The sequence below is a fragment of the Heterodontus francisci genome, chromosome 5 (genome assembly GCF_036365525.1).
Source record: "Heterodontus francisci isolate sHetFra1 chromosome 5, sHetFra1.hap1, whole genome shotgun sequence".
NCBI classification, from domain to species: domain Eukaryota; kingdom Metazoa; phylum Chordata; class Chondrichthyes; order Heterodontiformes; family Heterodontidae; genus Heterodontus; species Heterodontus francisci.
Genome location: NC_090375.1, coordinates 25,135,548 through 25,156,173, shown reverse-complemented (window position 1 = coordinate 25,156,173; position 20,626 = coordinate 25,135,548). Strand labels below are relative to the sequence as shown.

The 20,626-nt window shown below is 43.8% G+C and overlaps 1 protein-coding gene across 4 annotated transcripts in view; it reads left to right on the top strand.

Annotated features, from left to right (window-relative positions):
- The window catches only part of LOC137369778 (guanine nucleotide-binding protein G(s) subunit alpha), a 709,287-nt gene extending 690,060 nt beyond the window's left edge, over positions 1–19,227 (top strand). For all 4 annotated transcript variants that reach the window (XM_068031231.1, XM_068031233.1, XM_068031234.1 and 1 more), the window contains exons 9-12: positions 2,650–2,770; positions 9,706–9,836; positions 15,919–15,986; positions 17,320–19,227. In XM_068031231.1, coding sequence (XP_067887332.1) covers positions 2,650–2,770; positions 9,706–9,836; positions 15,919–15,986; positions 17,320–17,466 — 467 coding nt within the window. In that variant the 3' untranslated portion in view covers positions 17,467–19,227. The remainder of the gene's footprint in view (positions 1–2,649; positions 2,771–9,705; positions 9,837–15,918; positions 15,987–17,319) is intronic.
- Positions 19,228–20,626: the final 1,399 nt, after the last annotated feature.

The following is a 20,626-nucleotide window of genomic DNA, read 5'->3' as shown; positions in this document are numbered from 1 at the left end:
CTTCTGCTCCTGCACCCCCTTTAGAATTGTACCCTTTATTTTATATTGTCTCTCCACATTCTTCCTATTAAAATGAATCACTTCACACTGCTCTGTATTAAATTTCATCTGCCACTTGTCTGCCCATTCCACCAACCTATCTACGTCCTTTTGAAGTTCTACACCATCCTCCTCACAGTTCATAATGTTTTCATGTTTCGTATCATCCACAAATTTTGAAATTGTGCCCTGTACACCAAGGTCTAGGTCATTAATATATATCAGGAACAGCCAGAGTCCCAGCACTGATCCCTGGGGAACTCCACTACAAACCTTCTTCCAGTCCGGAAAACACCCATGAACCACTACTCTCTGTATCCTGTCACTCAGCCAATTCACTATCCATGGTCGTACTGTCGCTTTTATTCCACAAGCTATAACTTTGCTCACAAGTCTGTTGTGTGGCACTTTATCAAATGCTTTTTGGAAGTCCATGTACACCACATCAACAGCATTACCCTGATCGACCTTCTCTGTTACCTAATCAAACATCTCCAGCAAGTTCATTAAATATGATTTGTCCTTCACAAATCCATGCTGGCTTTCCCTAGTTAACCCGCATTTGCCCAAGTGACTATTAATTTTGGCCCGAATTATTGTTTCTAGAAGCTTCCCCACCACCGGGGTGAAACTGACTGGCCTGTATTTGCTGGGCTTATCTTTACACCCTTTTTGAACAAGGGGGTAACGTTTGCAATTCTGTAGTCCTCTGGCGCCATCTCTGAGTCAAAGGAAGACTGCAAAGTTATGGCCAGTACCTCTGCAATTTCCACTTTCACTTCCTTCAGTATTCTTGGATGCATCTCATCCGATGCTGGTACCTTATCAACTTTAAGTACAACCAGCCTATCCAATACTTCCTCCTTAGCAATTTTAAACCCTTCAAGTGTCTAAATTACCTCTTTTTCACCATGACCTGCGCAGCATCTTCCTTGGTAAAGACAGATGAAAAGTATTCATTTAATATCTCAGCCATGCCTCCTGCCTCAATGTGTAAACCCCCTTTTTGGTTCGTAATTGGCCACACTCCTCCTTTTACCACGTTTTTACTGTTTCTTTGCCTGGAGAAGACTTTTGGATGCCCTTTTATGTTAGCTGCCAGTCTCTCTTCGTACTTCTCATTTGCTTTTTCATTTCCCCTCTGAACCATTTATATTTAGCCTGGTTCTCGGTTGTGTTAGCTACCTGACATTATTCTTTTTCATCTTTATCCTTTTCGTCATCCAGGATTTGTTTCTCCTACCTTTCCCCTTCCTGGCAATATACTTTGACTGTGCCCAGAACTCCCTCGTCCTTAAAGGCTGCCCATTGTTCAGTTACCGATTTTCCTGCCAACCTTTGATTCCAGTTTATTCGGCCCCAATCCATTCTTACCCCATTAAAGTTGGTATTCTCCCAGTTATATATTTTTACTCTTGGTTGTTCCTTGTCCTTTTCCATAGCTAACCTAAACCATGATTCAATGATCACAGTCCCCTAAATGTTGCCCTACTGACACTTGATCCGCTTGGCCCACCTCATTCCCAAGAACCAGGTCTAGCAGTGCCTCCTTTCCCACTGGACTGGAAACCTACTGCTGTAGAAAATTCTCCCGAAGACACTCTCGGAACTCTTATCCCTCTCTGCCCTTTACACTACTATTCCCGTCGAAATTTGGATAAAGTTCCCCATTATTCTATAATTCTTGCACCTTTCTGGAAATGTCTTTGCAAGTATGTTCCTCTACATCTTTCCTGCTAGTTAGTGGCCAATACACTACACTGAGCAATGTAATTGCACTTTGTTTTTTTTGTTACAGTGCTGTTAACACCCAATTTCGGTGAGTTTTAATCAGTCCCATTGGTGTGTGTTCCTGGACAGAAACAGATAGATAGACCTGTTGGATGGGTTGGGTTGGGTGTGGGGGTTGGGGGGGAGGTGGTGGTGGTGTCACGGTGAGGTTTGATCTTTCAGTAAGAGCAGTGGGCCCAACAAGTTCATCCCTTTTTTGATAGATCACAAAGCTGCCTACCTGCCGCCTTACTGTATCCATCAATCCCCCTTTTTTTCCCCCTCCAAAAACACATTAATTACCTAGTGAGCACATTGATCCTTATAGCCTGGCCTGGTAATTGTTACCTTTTTCTTTAACTGTGAATTAAATTACTTCCCTGAGCTGCTGACCTGTCATTGCACAACAAATTGTCATGACTGCAGTGCATTTAAGTTTGCTTCTTTAATATCACAGCAGAGGCATTCACAGCAAGCTAGAGTTTAATCGGTGCTCAGTTGTAGAAATGTTCAGCTCTGGATGGTCATATTAGGTGCAATCAGTCTGCTCAGCATGCTGCCTGTGCTGGTAAGGCCACTGATATCGCTTCAGTAATCAGTCATCACTGGGTTCTACTAAAGACCAATTGGTTGTATAACTAGCATCAGAGGCAACAAAACAGGTTCTTTGTTACCAAAATAAGTTAATAGGTGAATTCAGCTATCACGGTTTTTATTTTCTGCACCCAATAATTCTGTTGTCTTCTCTTCCTCTGTCTTCTCGCATCCCTATCTTTTTGTCTCCCTGAACTGAACTGAATTGACACCGTTTCCTGGTCTGCAACAACCTATCGCATGTAGATGTGACTGCTATTATTTTTGTGGTGGCCAGTAGTAGCTACAACATGGTGATAAGGGAAGACAACAACACCAATCGACTCCGAGAAGCTCTTGATCTCTTCAAAAGCATCTGGAATAACAGGTAAAAAAAAATCTTGCCTTTTTTTACACACAGACACTCTCTCCGTCATTTGGTTGTCAATAGGTTTTGAAGTTTTCCTGTTGGAAGGACAATTGACGCTCTTTTTAAAAAATGTTTAGAGTCGCACTTGCTGCGATTTTCATTCTCTGTCTGTTCTGATGTGTGGTCATTAGGAATTGGACCAAAGCTTCACAAACTTAATTTGCTTTTGGCATTTTTTTGAGCATGGAGGAGAAGCACCGTTAACTGCAGGTCCCTGGGCTGTGACAGGGTGGGGCCTGGTGCATTTAAATCAACGATATTTAGATCGTTGGACACCCACATTTTTAATTCTGCAGAGTATTATGAATATTTTTTGATCTGCTTTAATGTGGTATTGACTCCTTGTGATTGGGAACAACTTTCAGTTCATTCTCTTCCAGTTTCAATGGGAATTCTGGTGGTAATATCCTTGAGGAACAAGTTGATGTCACCACTGATTATCATCAATACTGTGATCATTTCAGCAGTGCTCCACTTGTTTTAAAAAATATATAAGAATTAAACTATTTTTAAACTACGAGGCACCCTTTTATTCACAATTTATATTAACAATTTAGATTTTGGAGTCAAAAACACAAGTTCTAAACTTGCAGATGACAACACATTGGAGAATATAATCAATACTGAGTAGTGCAACAAGCTACAAGAAGATATTAACATTGCAGAATGGGTATATAATTGGAAAATGAATTTCAACACAAATAAATGTGAGGCATTACATTTTAGTAAGAAAAATAAGGAGGTCATTACTGAAAAATAATCTAAATGGGGTAGAGGAGCAAAGGGAGCTGGGAGTACAAATACATAAATCACTAAAAGTTGTGACATATGTCAATAAGGCCATGATAAATGTCAGCCAAGCACTAGGGTTTATATCCAGCTAGCCACAATTGAAGAGTGAAGTAGTTATGCTAAACTTGTATCAAACCTTGCTTAAACCACAATTTTACTGCAGGCTTCGGGACTCAGACGTCAGGGCAAAAAGCTTGTCCAAGGCAACGGGACTGGCTCGCTGATTTTACTGGAGGCAGCCCATTGTCCAATTAGGAATGGCAGGCGAGCTCCTCAACAGCACCACTGGGAGAGATGGGCACTGCTGAGGCACCTTCCTCAGCTGATGAGTCAGTACTCCTCCATGTTGAACACCATTTGGAGGAAGCACTGAGGGTGGCAAGGGCACTCTGGGTGGGGGACTTCAATGTCTAGACTGGGTGTGCGGCAGGTGCTGGGGGAACCAACACGAAGGGAAAACATACTTGACTTTATCCTCACCAATCTGCCAGCCGCAGATGCTTCTGTCCGTGACTGTATTGGTAGGAGTGACCACCGCACAGTCCTTGTGGAGACTAAGTCCCCCCTATACATTGAGGATACCGTCCATCGTGTTGTGTGGCACTATCACTGTGCTAAATGGGATAGATTTCGAACAGATCTAGCAATGCAAAACTGGGCATCCATGAGGCGCTGTGGGCCACCAGCAGCAGCAGAATTGTACTCAATGACGATCTGGCCCAGCATATCCCCCACTCTACAATTACCATTAAGCCAGGAGACCAACCCTGGTTCAATGAAGAGTGCAGGAGGGCATGCCAGGAGCTGCACCAGGCATACCTCAAAATGAGGTGTCAACCTGGTGAAGCTACAACCCAGGACTACTTGCATGCCAAACTGCATAAGCCGCATGCAATAGACAGAGCTAAGCGATCCCATAACCAACGGATCAGATCTAAGCTCTGCAGTCCTGCCACATCCAGTTGTGAATGGTGGTGGACAACTAAACAACTAACTGGAGGAGGTAGCTCCACAAATATCCCCATCCTCAATGATGGGGGAGCCCAGCACATCAGTGCGAAAGACAAGGCAGAAGCATTTGCAACAATCTTCAGCCAGAAGTGCCAAGTTGATGATCCATCTCGGCCCCCTCCTGAAGTCCCCAACATTACAGATGCCAGACTTCAGGCAATTCGATTCACTCTGCGTGATATCAAGAAATGACTGAAGGCACTGGATACTGCAAAAGCTATGGGCCCTGACAATATTCCAGCAATAGTACTGAAGACCTGTGCTCCAGAACTTGCCACACCCCTAGCCAAGCTGTTCCAGTATAGCTACAACACTGGCATCTACTCGGCAATGTGGAAAACCGCCCAGGTATGTCCTCTACGGAAAAGCAGGACAAGTCCAACCCGGCCAATTACCGCCCCATCAATCTACACTCAATCATCAGTAAAGTGATGGAAGGTGTCATCAACAGTGCCATCAAGCAGCACTTGCTTAGCAATAACCTGCTCAGTGATGCTCAGTTTGGGTTCTGCCAGGGCCACTCATCTGACCTCATTACAGCCTTGGTTCAAACATGGACAATAGAGCTGAACTCAAGAGGTGAGGTGAGAGTGACTGCCCTTGACTTCAAGGCAGCATTTGACCGAGTATGGCATCAAGGAGCCCTAGCAAAACTGGAGTCAATGGGACTCTGGGTAAACTCTCTGCTGGTTGGAGTCATACCTAGCACAAAAGAAGATGGTTGTGGTTGTTGGAAGTCAACCATCTGAGCTCCAGGACATCACTGCAGGAGTTCCTCAGTTTAGTGTCCTAGGCCCAACCATCTTCAGCTGCTTCATCAATGACCTTCCTTCAATCATAAGGTCAGAAGTGGGGATGTTCACTGATGATTGCACAATGTTCAGCACCATTCGCGACTCCTCAATTACTGAAGCAGTCCGTGTAGAAATGCAGCAATCCCTGGACAATATCCAGACTTGGGCTGATAAGTGGCAAGTAACATTTGCACCACACAAGTGCCAGGCAATGACTATCTCCAACAAGAGAATCTAACCATCTGCCCTTGACATTCAATGGCATTACCATCGCTGAATCCTCCACTATCAACATCCTAGGGGCTACCATTGACCAGAAACTGAACTGGAGTAGCCATATAAATACCGTGGCTACAAGAGCAGGTCAGAGGCTAGGAATCCTGCGGCGAGTAACTCACCTCCTGACTCCCTAAAGCCTGTCCACCATCTACAAGGCACAAGTCAGGAGTGTGATGGAATACTCTCCACTTGCCTGGATGGGTGCAGCTCCAACAACACTCAAGAAGCTCGACACCATCCAGAACAAAGCAGCCTGCTTGATTGGCACCCCATCCACAAACATTGACTCCCTCCACCACCGACGCACAGTGGCAGCAGTCTGTACCATCTACAAGATGCACTGCAGCAACACACCAAGGCTCCTTAGACAGCACCCTCCAAACCCATGACCTCTACCACCTCGAAGGACAAGAGCAGCAGATGCATGGGAACATCACCACCTGCAAGTTCCCGTCCAAGTCACACACCATCCTTACTTGGAACTATATCGCCGTTCCTTCACTGTCGCTGGGTCAAAATCCTGGAACTCCCTTCCTAACAGCACTGTGGGTGTACCGACCCCACATGGACTGCAGCGGTTCAAGAAGGCAGCTCACCACCACCTTCTCAAGGGCAATTAGGGATGGGCAATAAATGCTGGCATAGTCGGTGACACCCACATCCCATGAATGAATTAAAAAAAGGTTGGAGATCTCAGGGGCGCCTCCAGGTAAGTAAATTAAAAATTCAGGGGGCCGAGGGTCGGAGGGGAAACCCCTCCAGGGGGGATCGTTGGACAGCCTTCTGTGCCCACAGCTCTTTGGCCCACACAACCTCGGCTGCCTCAGGGAGGCTGCCTCCATCAAGTTGGCGGCTGCTCTGCTGAATGGCCACTAACTGGCATCTTAACGATGCAAATGGGCTGCCCACCTCCATGGAGTGGACAGCTGATCCGCACCCTGGCCCACCTCCTGCCCACCATTGGGGAACGTTCCCAGCGGCAGGACAGAGGGTGCTGGGTGTCTGGAATTCACTGCCAGGAATGGTGGTGGAGGCAGAAACACTCAATTCTTTTAAAACGTACCTGGACCTGCCCCTGAAATGCTGTAACCTGCAAGGCTATGGACCAGGTTCTGGAAGGTGGAATTAGATTGGGCGGCTAGTTTTCGGCAGGCACAGACATGACTGCTGAATGGCCTCCTTCTGTGCTGTAATTTTTCTATGGTTCTGTTGACAGCATCAGGAGCTGTCCCGATGCAGCTCTCTGCTATTTTACTGGCCCCGCCTCCATTCCCGCCACCCAGGGTGCTGGTAAAATTCAGCCCCACATTTGGAGTACTTGAAAAGAGAAGGCTGCTGGATGATCTAATAGAAGTCTTTGAAACTATGAAAGGTTTTCATAGGGTAGACACAGAGATAATGTTTCCACTTGTAGTGAAGAGCAGAACTAGAGGCCATCTATAAATCAAATAGTAAATTCAGAAGAAACGTCTTTACCCAGAGAGTGGTGAGAATGTGGAACTCGCTGCCACTGGGAGTAGTTGAGGTGAACAGTATAGATGCATTTAAGGCAAAGCTGGTTAAACACATGAGGGAGAAGTCTGATATCCAAAACTGCACACCATATTCCAGACTTAGCCTCGTCACTGGTCCATGTTGCCTGGCTTGGGAATGGCCTCCCAATGGAGGGGTGAGATTGGGGTTGATTTTCCTCTTCTGAGCTGGTGGCACACTGAGTTCCCAGCCACCCACCCTAATTCCCTGTTGTATTACTAATTTGGAGAAGTTTCCCAAAAGAAGCAGGTCTTATGGCTTTACATTGTCAACCAGAACCTTCAATCTGAGTGGAATCTGGGTGCCGCCAGCAGGCCTGCCAGAAGCCCCACAGCCAGCCCCCATTACTACTGCTGCAGCTTTCTGTTCCCAATTATGTGTGCAGATCCTTGGCAAAGCTCAGGCCTACGCCTGCAACAATCAGACTAATACCCTGGTGGTCACCCAGTTGGAAGAGCGCCCAGATAAAGCAGACCCTTACTATCTTAACACGTAGAATGCGAGAGAGCTTGAGCAGGGCCTGGGTGCCACAGAGATGCAGGTGAGTTCAGACCATATTGAGCAGAGGGCATTTTGGGTGGGCTCCATCTAATCTGTACCCGGGTGAAGGGGAACCAAGGAAAATTGAGGCCATATGTTTTCAATTTGGAATAGGAATTCAGAAAGATTCCTGCACAATTTACTCATAGTCTGACCTAGAAATAAAATAGAGAAATCGTCGCAATTCTAAGTGAAATTCTCACTTCCACGTGAAGGAAGGAATATTTAACTTTCAGAAATCTGTCCACACATTTTCACATGTAAGCGTCTTTCCGTTCTTATATTTGAAATGTCGGGGAGTTGAGGGGATATGAGGAATGGCACGAAAGAGGAGTTGAGGTCTGGGGCAGATCAGCCATGATCTTATTGAATGGCGGGGCAGGCTTGAGGGGCCGAATGGCCTACTCCTCCTATTTCTTATTTTCTTATTGGAGGGTGGGGAGCGATTGTTCCCTCTGCTTTAGCAAAATATCCTGTATGGACTTATTTCAAATAAATATAAATGAAAAAATATGTCTGGAAAACATTTATTTATTTCCCCATATGTGGTTATAATAGTTTGTGAGTATAAAGTGCTTTTAAATAGCATAATGTTGATGCCCTTTAATGCCTCACTTTGTATTTATGGTAATGAACTACGAAGATAGGAGGTCCGAGGTTTGATATTCTGTCTGTGCTGAGTTAGTTGGTCTCAGCAAAGACAGCAGTGCAGGTGCCAGAATTGGCCTTAGTTTGCCTGGACTAGGAAACAGAGGGGGGGAAAATCAGCTATGGTTCCCACCCTTGCTCATCATCCGGTATATCCTGCTGTGAAGTGGGTGTGTGTGAACTTTAAATGAGGATAGAATTAGGTTTGGCAGTGATACCTTCTATAGTTGAATACCCAGCATTGACTTGTAGCTGAAGAATGGACACATAGACAACATGTTTGAGAATGGTCAACACCTCGTGAGGAAGCATAATCACAGCAGGAGAGGAGTGGGGAAGAAACAGATTACATGACGTAAGTTCAGGTACATCTGTTTATTACATAGAATTTGCAGCGCAGAAACAGGCCATTCGACTCAACAGATCCCCACCAGTCTTAATGTTCCACATGAGCCTCCTCCCACCCTTCTTCATCTAATCCCATCAATATGTCTTTGGCATTTGTTGGACTGCTCGACTAAGAAGCTTTGATCTAGCTGCCTCAGAACATTGCTGTACTGATGCTGTAATCAACTATAATCTCCAAAAGTTAAATGACTGATAAAAAGGTGTGCCTTGTGTAATGCACTTTTTAATCACTCTATTATGTGGGTAGCATCACTCCAGGACTGTCATCCCTTGTGACCAATTTCAGATACAGCATAAAATCTAACTAAAGTCCCCCACCTTGAAAATATATTTAATGATCCACAATCTAAGAGGTCTGGCAGCAGAGGGAGTCTGTGTTTGCAGAGTAGCTGCCTGCAATGCAGTTTGATGGTGCATCTTTTCCATGTCTGTGACAAACCCACTGTTGCCTCACTCCCATCTGCTTGCTGCCTGTGAAGCAAGTTCTGTTTGTGGATGTTTGTTAAGGCACAGGCATGTTGGGCCAAATGGTTTCCTTCTACACTGTATCATTCTAAGGGCCACAATTCTATTCCAGTGCCTTGTTTGAGGGCTACTCAGATTTGTGGCAGCATGCTGTGTACTATGCGGTGGTGAGCCTACACATCCTGTCACTGCTGGAAAGACTCCATAGCATTATCTTCCATACTAGAAAACACCATTAAATTCAAGCTCAGGCAGTATTCCACAGACAATATTGAGTCCAAATGTGCATTGCGCAACAAATCTGATGAAAACCACAAATGGGAAGGGAGTGAGCTGCAAGTAATCCTTAGGCCATGTTAAAAGTGTACAGACAGACTACTTGAGCACTTTCACTGTATACTTACTGTTGTCCCTTTATGCTAGGTGGCTGCGGACCATTTCTGTCATCCTCTTCTTGAACAAGCAAGATCTTCTGGCTGAGAAAGTGTTGGCAGGAAAATCCAAAATTGAAGACTATTTTCCAGAGTACACACGCTATACTACACCAGATGATGGTAATGCTTCTAGTGTCTTATAAGCTGCACAGATCCTTTTTAGGAAACATAGGAACAAGAGTATGCCATTTAGCCCCTCGAGCCTATTGCACCGTTCAGTGCGATCATGGCTGATTTGTGGCCTAACTCCATCTAACTGCCTTGGCTCCATATCACTGCGTACCCTTGGCTAGCAAAAATCTATCGATCTCATTGAAAATTAACAAGTGACCGAGCATCAATTGCCATTTGCAGAAGAGGGTTCCAAACTTCACGGAGAACCAGTGGCGTAGTGGTAATGTCACTGGACTAGCAATGCAGAAGGCCCAGCCTGGTGCTCGGCAGATGGTGAAATTTGATTTCTATTAATAAATTTGGAATTAAAAAGCTAGTCTAATGGTGACCATTGTCAATTGTTGTAAAAAAAAACCCATCTGGTTCACTAGTAACCTTTAGGGAAGCATATCTGCCGACCTTACCTAGTCTGGCCTGCATGTGACTCCAGACCAACAGCAATATGGTTGACTCTTAAATGCCCCTCAGTTCAAGGGCAATTAGGGACGGACGATACATGCTGGCCAAGCCAGCGATGTCCACATCCTGTGAACAAATAAGAAACTTCCACCACCCTTTGCATGAGGAAATCTTTCCTAACCTCATTTTCACTTCCTGAAATTATATATTTTTTAAATTCACAAGATGTGGGCTTCATTGGCAAGATCAGCATTTATTGCACTGCTGTTGTTCATGATTCTGCCATAGACACCACCTCTAGACGCATCTTTTGTTTCTTTACTTGTCCCATTACCACTCCCTTTGGCCTTGCACCATACCATCAACTCTTTTGTCATTTAATTTTTCTTGCATTCCAGCCTAACACAGACCTTCCCTTTTGTTAATTTTCCCCTTTTCACTTGCTTAAAATCTATTACGTCCCGAATTTTTCCCAGTTCTGATGAAAGGCTGTCGAGCTGAAACATTGAATCTGTTTCTCTCCACAGATGCTGCCAGATCGGCTGTGTATTTCCTGCATTTTCTTTTTTTTATCTCTATAAACTAATTGCTCACATGCTGTGATTGCATTTGTAAAGATGAGACATATTTTAAGTGAATTCATTCCTAGTGGAATGTCAGGCTTTTTCCAGTGCATATATTATCATTCATGCCTGCCTCTATCTCAAAGAACAAAGATAATTACAGCACAGGAACAGGCCCTTCGGCCCTCCAAGCCTGCGCCGATCCAGATCCTCTCTCTAAACATGTCGCCTATTTTCTAAGGTTCTGTATCTCTTTTCTTCCTGCCCATTCATGTATCTGTCTAGATACATCTTAAAAGACTCCATCGTGCCCGCATCTACCACCTCCGCTGGCAACGCGTTCCAGGTGCCCACCACCCTCTGCGTAAAGAACTTTCCACGCATATCCCCCCTAAACATTTCCCCTTTCACTTTGAACTCGTGTCCTCTAGTAATTGAAACCCCCACTCTGGGAAAAAGCCTCTTGCTGTCCACCCTGTCTATACCTCTCATGATTTTGTACACCTCAATCAGGTCCCCCCTCAACCTCCGTCTTTCTAATGAAAATAATCCTAATCTACTCAACCTCTCTTCATAGCTAGCGCCCTCCATACCAGGCAACATCCTGGTGAACCTCCTCTGCACCCTCTCCAAAGCATCCACATCCTTTTGATAATGTGGCGACCAGAACTGTACGCAGTATTCCAAATGTGGCCGAACCAAAGTCCTATCCAACTGTAACATGACCTGCCAACTCTTGTACTCAATGCCCCGTCCGATGAAGGAAAGCATGCCGTATGCCTTCTTGACCACTCTATTTACCTGCGTTGCCACCTTCAGGGAACAGTGGACCTGAACACCCAAATCTCTCTGGACATCAATTTTCCCCAGGACTTTTCCATTTACTGTATAGTTCACTCTTGAATTGGATCTTCCAAAATGCATCACCTCGCATTTGCCCTGATTGAACTCCATCTGCCATTTCTCTGCCCAACTCTCCAATCTATCTATATTCTGCTGTATTCTCTGACAGTCCCCTTCACTATCTGCTACTCCACCAATCTTAGTGTCGTCTGCAAACTTGCTAATCAGTCCACCTATACTTTCCTCCAAATCATTAATGTATATCACAAACAACAGTGGTCCCAACACGGATCCCTGTGGAACACCACTGGTCACACGTCTCCATTTTGAGAAACTCCCCTCTACTGCTACTCTCTGTCTCCTGTTGCCCAGCCAGTTCTTTATCCATCTAGCTAGTACACCTTGGACCCCAAGCGCCTTCACTTTCTCCATCAGCCTGCCATGGGGAACCTTATCAAACGCCTTACTGAAGTCCATGTATATGACATCGACAGCCCTTCCCTCATCAATCAACTTTGTCACTTCCTCAAAGAATTCTATTAAGTTGGTAAGACATGACCTTCCCTGCACAAAACCATGTTGCCTATCACTGATGAGCCCATTTTCTTCCAAATGGGAATAGATCCTATCCCTCAGTATCTTCTCCAGCAGCTTCCCTACCACTGACGTCGGGCTCACCGGTCTATAATTACCTGGATTATCCCTGCTACCCTTCTTAAACAAGGGGACAACATTAGCAATTCTCCAGTCCTCCGGGACCTCACCCGTGTTTAAGGATGCTGCAAAGATATCTGTTAAGGCCCCAGCTATTTCCTCTCTCGCTTCCCTCAGTAACCTGGGATAGATCCCATCCGGACCTGGGGACTTGTCCACCTTAATGCCCTTTAGAATACCCAACACTTCCTCCCTCCTTATGCCGACTTGACCTAGAGTAATCAAACATCTGTTCCTAACCTCAACATCCGTCATGTCCCTCTCCTCGGTGAATACCGATGCAAAGTACTCGTTTAGAATCTCACCCATTTTCTCTGAGTCCAAGCATAACATTCCTCCTTTGTCCTTTAGTTGGCCAATCCTTTCTCTAGTTACCCTATTTCTCCTTATATATGAATAAAAGGCTTTGGGATTTTCCTTAACCCTGTTTGCTAAAGATATTTCATGACCCCTTTTAGCCCTCTTAATTCCTCGTTTCAGATTGGTCCTACATTCCCGATATTCTTTCAAAGCTTCGTCTTTCATCAGCCGCCTAGACCTTATGTATGCTTCCTTTTTCCTCTTAGCTAGTCTCACAATTTCACCTGTCATCCATGGTTCCCTAATCTTGCCATTTCTATCCCTCATTTTCACAGGAACATGTCTCTCCTGAACGCTAATCAACCTCTCTTTAAAAGCCTCCCACATATCACATGTGGATTTACCTTCAAACAGCTGCTCCCACTCTACATTTCCCAGCTCCTGCCGAATTTTGGTATAGTTGGCCTTCCCCCAATTTAGCACTCTTCCTTTAGGACCACTCTCGTCTTTGTCCATGAGTATTTTAAAGCTTACGGAATTGTGATCACTATTCCCAAAGTAGTCCCCTACTGAAACTTCAACAACCTGGCCGGGCTCATTCCCCAACACCAGGTCCAGTATGGCCCCTTCCCGAGTTGGACTATTTACATACTGCTCTAGAAAACCTTCCTGGATGCTCCTTACAAATTCTGCTCCATCTGGACCTCTAACACTAAGCGAATCCCAGTCAATGTTGGGAAAATTAAAATCTCCTATCACCACCACCCTGTTGCTCCTACATCTTTCCATAATCTGTTTACATATTTGTACCTCTATCTCACGCTCGCTGTTGGGAGGCCTGTAGTACAGCCATTGTTACCGCACCCTTCCTATTTCTGAGTTCTGTCCATATTGCCTCACTGCTCGAGTCCTCCATAGTGCCCTCCTTCAGCACAGCTGTGATATCCTCTTTGACCAGTAATGCAACTCCTCCACCCCTTTTACCTCCCTCTCTATCCCGCCTGAAGCATCGATATCCTGGGATATTTAGTTGCCAATCATGCCCTTCCCTCAACCAAGTCTCAGTAATAGCAATAACATCATACTCCCAGGTACTAATCCAAGCCCTAAGTTCATCTGCCTTACCTACTACACTTCTTGCATTAAAACAAATGCACCTCAGACCACCAGTCCCTTTATATTCATCATCTGCTCCCTGCCTGTTCTTCCCCTTAGTCACACTGACTTCATTATCTAGTTCCTTACAGGCTTTTGTTACTACCTCCTTACTGTCAACTGACCTCAATTGGTTCCCATCCCCCTGCCACATTAGTTTAAACCCTCCCCAACAGCGTTAGCAAAAGCACCTCCAAGGACATTGGTTCCAGTCCGGCCCAGGTGTAGACCGTCCAATTTGTAATAGTCCCACCTCCCCCAGAACCGGTCCCAATGTCCCAAAAATCTGAACCCCTCCTTCCTGCACCATCTCTCAAGCCACGCATTCATCCTGACTATTCTTTCATTTTTACTCTGACTATCACGTGGCACTGGTAGTAATCCTGAGATTACTACCTCTGAGGTCCTACTTTTTAACTTGGCTCCTAACTCCCTAAACTCTGCTTGTAGGACCTCATCCCGTTTTTTACCTATATCATTAGTGCCTATGTGCACAATGACAACTGGCTGTTCACCCTCCCCCTTTAGAATGTTCTGCAGCCGATCTGAGACATCCCTGACCCGTGCACCTGGGAGGCAACATACCATTCGGGAGCCTCGTTTTCGACCACAGAACCGCCTATCTACTCCCCTTACAATCGAATCCCCTACGACTATAGCCCTTCCACTCTTTTTCCCGCCCTTCGGAACAGCAGAGCCAGCCACGGTGCCATGGACCTGGCTACTGCTGCCTTCCCCTGGTGAGCCATCTCCCCCAACAGTATCCAAAACGGTATACTTGTTTTGGAGGGAGATGACCGCAGGGGACTCCTGCGCTGCCTTCCTGCTCTTTCTCTGCCTTTTGGTCACCCATTCCCTTTCTCCCTCAGCAATCCTAATCTGCGGTGTGACCAATTCACTAAACGTGCTATCCACGACCTCCTCAGCATCGCGCATGCTCCAAAGTGAGTCCATCCGCAGCTCGAGAGCCGTCATGCGGTCTAACAAGAGCTGCAGTTGGACGCACTTCCTGCACGTGAAGGAGTCAGGGACATCAGCCGTGTCCCTGAGCTCCCACATTGAGCAAGAGGAGCATGACACGGGTCTGAGATCTCCTGCCATTTTTAATCTTAAGCTTAACTTAGTTAAATGAAAAAGGAACGAAAAGTTTTTACCAATCACAATAAAACCAGAGAAATCGAAAAAGCCTTACCTTATAAACACCCCACCGAGTCCTTTTTTTTTGGTTAGAGGAGGAGGGCGGGTGGGAGACACGACAAGTGTGGTGTCTCGGGTTCAGAAACCGCCCAAATATATAGTGTTTTACTTACCCAGCAGCCCCCTGGCCTCCGCCGAAAAACAAAAGGAAATTAAATTTACTTTCAAACTGACCTTCCCAGCTGCTCACTCGCTCACTCTCTGCTCCCGAAAAAGCTGCTGCAATGAAAGGAAAGTTATTTTAAACCGCCCAAATATATAGTGTTTTACTTACCCAGCAGCCCCCTGGCCTCCGCCGAAAAACAAAAGGAAATTAAATTTACTTTCAAACTGACCTTCCCAGCTGCTCACTCGCTCACTCTCTGCTCCCGAAAAAGCTGCTGCAATGAAAGGGCATAGTCCTATCCCGTCCCTCTAATCCATCCTGTTTGTTTTACCGCATCTCCTAACCTGTTTGCAGCCCTTCTGGGCTAATTGCCACTTGAAGCCAGTTTTCACTGATAGAATGTCATCCAATACAGTATAATAACGTATTTATGTAGTGGTATTATCTTAGAATCATTCCCCTCCCCTCTTCCCCCATCCCCCCCCCCACCCCACCACTGCCCCACCAAAGTGTTTTGAAGAAGCAATCTGTCTGAAGTTTTATTTTAAGCTTTGTTTTACAATACCTGAATTCATTTAATCTTTGGAGCCCTTCAAAAGCCCGACTGGGTAATAGATGTTTCAATCCTTCAATTCATTGAACAGTTCAGTTCAGTGAGTCTTAGCATTATTGATAGCAAACCAGTAACAACAAACTATTTTTTCACCTGCACATTTGTTTTTAATTCATTGCTTCTTTGTTTTGGGAACAGCGACGCCAGAGCCTGGAGAAGATGCAAGAGTTACAAGAGCAAAGTATTTTGTACGGGATGAGTTTCTTGTGAGTATTTAATTGAGATTGATATAGTGCCAGAAAGAAATCCATGCAACAAAACTGTTGCTCATGGAGCCAAATGGGAGTTTTACAAAAGCAACATACTGTGGATGCTGGAAATCTGAAATAACAACAAAAAGTGCTGGAAATACTCAGCAGGTCAGGCAGCATCTATGGAGAGAGAAACAGAGTAAACGTTACAGGTCAATGACCTTTCATCAGACCCAGAAATACTCTTTCTGTCTCTTCACAGTTTCCAGCATTTTTAGTTTTTATTGGAGTGTTTTACATTTTACTTAGTAATTCAGAAATTGAACAGCAAAGCTTTGGCCTGTAGCACATCCTAGTTTGAAAAGAGTACAAGGGCACCGACCCTACCCAAGCTTTTGCACCTTTGTTACATCCTTTTCATACTTTGGCATGTTTTCTTCCCTCCTCTCCCTTTAGTTCAAGGTGGTTTTTGTCTCACCCCTTCTTTACCTACAATTTTATCCTGAAACTTTTTTTTTAATAGGAAATCAGCAGAGGTTAGTTTGGTCTGTGATATCCCTTTTATATTTTGATTGGGAATGGTACGATAAGAAACTATAGGTAATCCAGACCTTGAGATTAACAGTATAACTTGACTAGCCTGAAACCCTATAAGATCTCTGCTCCTCCGATTCTGCCCTCTTGCATATCCTCGATTTTTGACAGTTCATCATTAGTAGCCATGCTTTCAGCTGCCTAGGGCCTAAGCTCTGGAATTCCTGCCCTAAACCTTCCTGCTCCTCTACCTCGCCACTCCTTAAAACCTATCTCTTTTAATCTCTCCTTATGTGGCTCGGTGTCAGACTTTGTTTTCTCAGCGCCTTGGGACTTTTAATTACGTTAGAGGTGCTGGATAAATGCATTATCATTGGTAGATGGATTAGAGGGGACATGGGGGAAAACCTTTTCACCCAGAGGGTGGTGAGTGTCTGGAATTCACTGTCAGAAACGGTGATGGAAGCAGAAACCTTCAACTCATTTAAAAGGTACCTGGACCGGCACCTGAAGTGCTGTAACCTCAAGACTACTGACCAGGTGCTGGAAGGTCAGCTTAGAATGGGCGGCTAGTTTTTTCAGCTGACACAGACACGATGGGCTGAATGGCTTCTTTCTATGCCATAACTTTGCTATGGTTCTGTTGTTATAGTACTGCAGTAAAGACGGTTTGCATGTTTTTGTAGCTGAAGAATAAGAGGGTCAACATGTAATGCTGCAAAGGATGTATGTACCTTGTATTTCCATACCTGTATCTGAATAACTTGGCAGTGTGGGCAAAAGGGATAGTCACAACTGTTGTTTCTTCCTGCAGAGGATCAGCACAGCAAGTGGAGATGGACGACATTACTGTTACCCTCACTTCACCTGTGCAGTAGACACGGAAAACATCCGCAGAGTATTCAATGACTGTCGAGACATTATTCAAAGAATGCATCTTCGCCAGTATGAACTGTTGTGATGGAGAAACAACCTGAGTTCTTGATTTTTGGACTCCCTGATTCCTTTTTCTTAATGTGCCCACACAGGGTGGAAGAAATACGAGTGAAGTGTGTCAACTTTGCTCTCTAAACTCTCTTTCTTCATTCCTTATTTCTTGTGTTTCACCCTCCATTTTTTTATGCATTGCATTCTTTTTTTTAAACTTTGCTTTTCCCTCTCTGTGGTTCCACTGAGCCCTCTGGCTACCTCTGTGTCTGACAGACGCCTGAGTTCACCTTTGCCTGTCTCCCTGCAGGTTCATAGCTCTACCGTCTAGTCGTCTCTGCCCTTGGGCAGCACATGATGGCACTACCTTCAGACCTCTCCCTGTCTGGGTTTCTTTTCAACACAACACTTGAGAGTACTTGATGGGGAAAATATATTAGAATGAAAATGCACTTTTTGCATCAGGTAATTAAAAAAAACTGTTGAGGAAGTTCACACAATGTAGCAGCACCACAATATTTAATAGTTTCACAGTTTTCAGCATTAAGAAATGCAGGTTGGATGAAAGAAAAGGACCTCGTCTTAAGCCAGTGACGGCAAAGAAGTAAATAAAAAAAGAGGCAGGATGTCTAAGTCCTACAAGTAGGAGCAATTTTCTGAGGTCTTGGGGCTGTCGAGTCTCACCACATCTTAGGTCTTGAACAGGAACTGCTTCGGCCGATACATCTAGGCTGAAAACTACCACACACTAATGTTTGTTCAAGCTGTCCACAATGATCCCTTGGCTTAGATCATAAATGGACAAATAGTCCTACATTTGTTTTTTTGGTTTGTTTTACTGCTGATTATTATCTTGTACAGACTGTAAAATGTATTATTTTGTACAACTTTATTGAAGAAAAATACTTGTAGAAGATCTTTGTGCCTTGATTATGGCTGTACCTGTAAAATGAGCTAAGATGTAAGTATGTTTGATTGCGCTGTACAGCTTTATGTCCAAACTTTATGTCTACAGCAGTGACTGGAGATGGGGAGTTTATCTGTAGAGATTAGTTTTTTTCTGGTTTATAACGAAGGAAAATGCTCTTTAGTAAAAAAAAACTGTATAAATTATGCAAATTAACCACTTACCTTTACAAGAAGAGGTCAGAGGTGACGAGATGTTGCAACATCATGTCTTGTTTTGGATTCTCAGCTTTAACACATCGGAATCCATCCAAGTGTCCAAAATGCAACGTGGAATTATTTCTATGGGAACCAAGGTTTTTTTGCTAGAAGTATACATGTTTGGTAATTCTTCGGTCATTCATAGACCTTCACAAATGCACAGGCATTGTGAATGTGTGAGCACCATTAGATAGGGTCTTAAATCCTTGTACCAACAGCAGCTTTTATTGTGCAAGTAAATAGTAAGAAACGGGAAAAAAAACTAAGGTGTAAACCTTTGTGTCTGGCCTAAGAGAATTACATAATGACATTTTTATTTCTCTTTTAATAAAGAGATATGTTAGAAAAGTTTATTTTAAATATTGTAGAATTTGAGATGTGTGAAAATTTCTCAGACTTGAATAATTTATGCAAATCACATTCTCAGAACAAGTTGTGGTACAATACAGAAAAAAAAAGCAAAAATCGCTATAGCAATAAGGCATGTCCTTTTTAGTAACTATTACACTGCTTTATATTTTATACCTAGGTGTTTTATGTCTCTGTGAGTATATACTTTTCATGTGTCTGAGATAACTTGTACAGTTTGTACAATGTTAAAAATTACAGTTGCAATAACAGAAACCTAGTTAAGTGTTAGTTCTATATTACTTTAAAATGGAGACCTGATATGAACTACTTTTTCCCCTTCTGTGTATAATATCATTTGGAGTTTTATTTTTACATTCTCTACGCTTAATTAAGACCCACCTTTGGAAAATCTAACTACATTTACAAGTAGGAAAGGGAAGGAGAGAAACACAGCCTACCTATAAAATATCAAGTCAAGCCTCCCCACATTTTAATTTTCTATCAATGAATCAGTTCGTCATTGTGTCTATTGGTATAGAGGTGGTGAGATATGCTGTCTTCCTGTCTCCACCGCTGTGAAAATGAAATTTTCAAATTGAGATCTGGCTAGATTAATCAAGACAGACATGAAGGAAAATCGTAGCTTAACATTTATAATCTACACTGCAAAATGCTTTCACAAATCCAGAAATTGTAACTCATATTTTTGAAATCCACAGTACTCCTTTTCTAAGGGTAAATGACAGTTTATCTATTAACTGCAATCAGTTTACTGCCAGATCATATTTGACAACTATTGATATGAAATATACAATTTCAATCCAATGTACTTATAGGGGAATGTGTCCTCACTCTGTAACAAAATCCTAAACAAAGCATTCATAAATGTCTTTATGATTTCATTTCACAGTGTACAGACAAACCCTTCCCTGTCTTTGGGGATTACTAAGTTAAAACAGATTTTTGGGAAGTGTGTGCTGTAGTTGGTAGTCTTTCAGCTCCCTGACCTAGGCTTGGAATTCAGTACAGACTTTTGAGATCAAAATTTCATTTCTCTGCTGGCTGTAAAGATCCGATGTGTGAAATGGGCTTGGGTAATTATAATCCAGTTCATAGTGAGTACAGGTTCAGAGGCCATTGTTTAACACTGCCTCTCCATGACAGTAGTGAAAAAAGGAGTGCTGTGCCCCCGAGTATTGATAGCTTCAACCACAAGGAGTACAAAAACAACACAAAATTGCCAGTTTTAGCAGTTGGAATAAGCATCTTCTGGTGGATAAGTAAGCACATTACCATTTATTCAAGAATCCTGCTTTGGATCAGGTGATCTGTGCTCAAAAAGAGCAAAAAATCAAGTTGTGTCGATACACTAGTGTATATTTTTCAAAATGTTTTTTAATGAGTTGGTTTAATTAAACCTGCACTATGGGATTCGGATGTTTCTAGGATGACCTATTGCTCTTTGGCTCTCTGTAGCAGCAACAGAGGAACCATCTGTCTTCCAGGAAGACAACACTTACTAGGAAAGGCCCTCACTCATATGCACAGGGGCCAACCTGCCCCCCTCTAATTCGTGGCACTCAATTTTTCTGAAAAGAAAATTAATCTTTGTGAAAAGGGGGTTTCTAATGTTCTAGTGTAATGAAATTTCCAAAGAATCATTACATTTGCTGCTC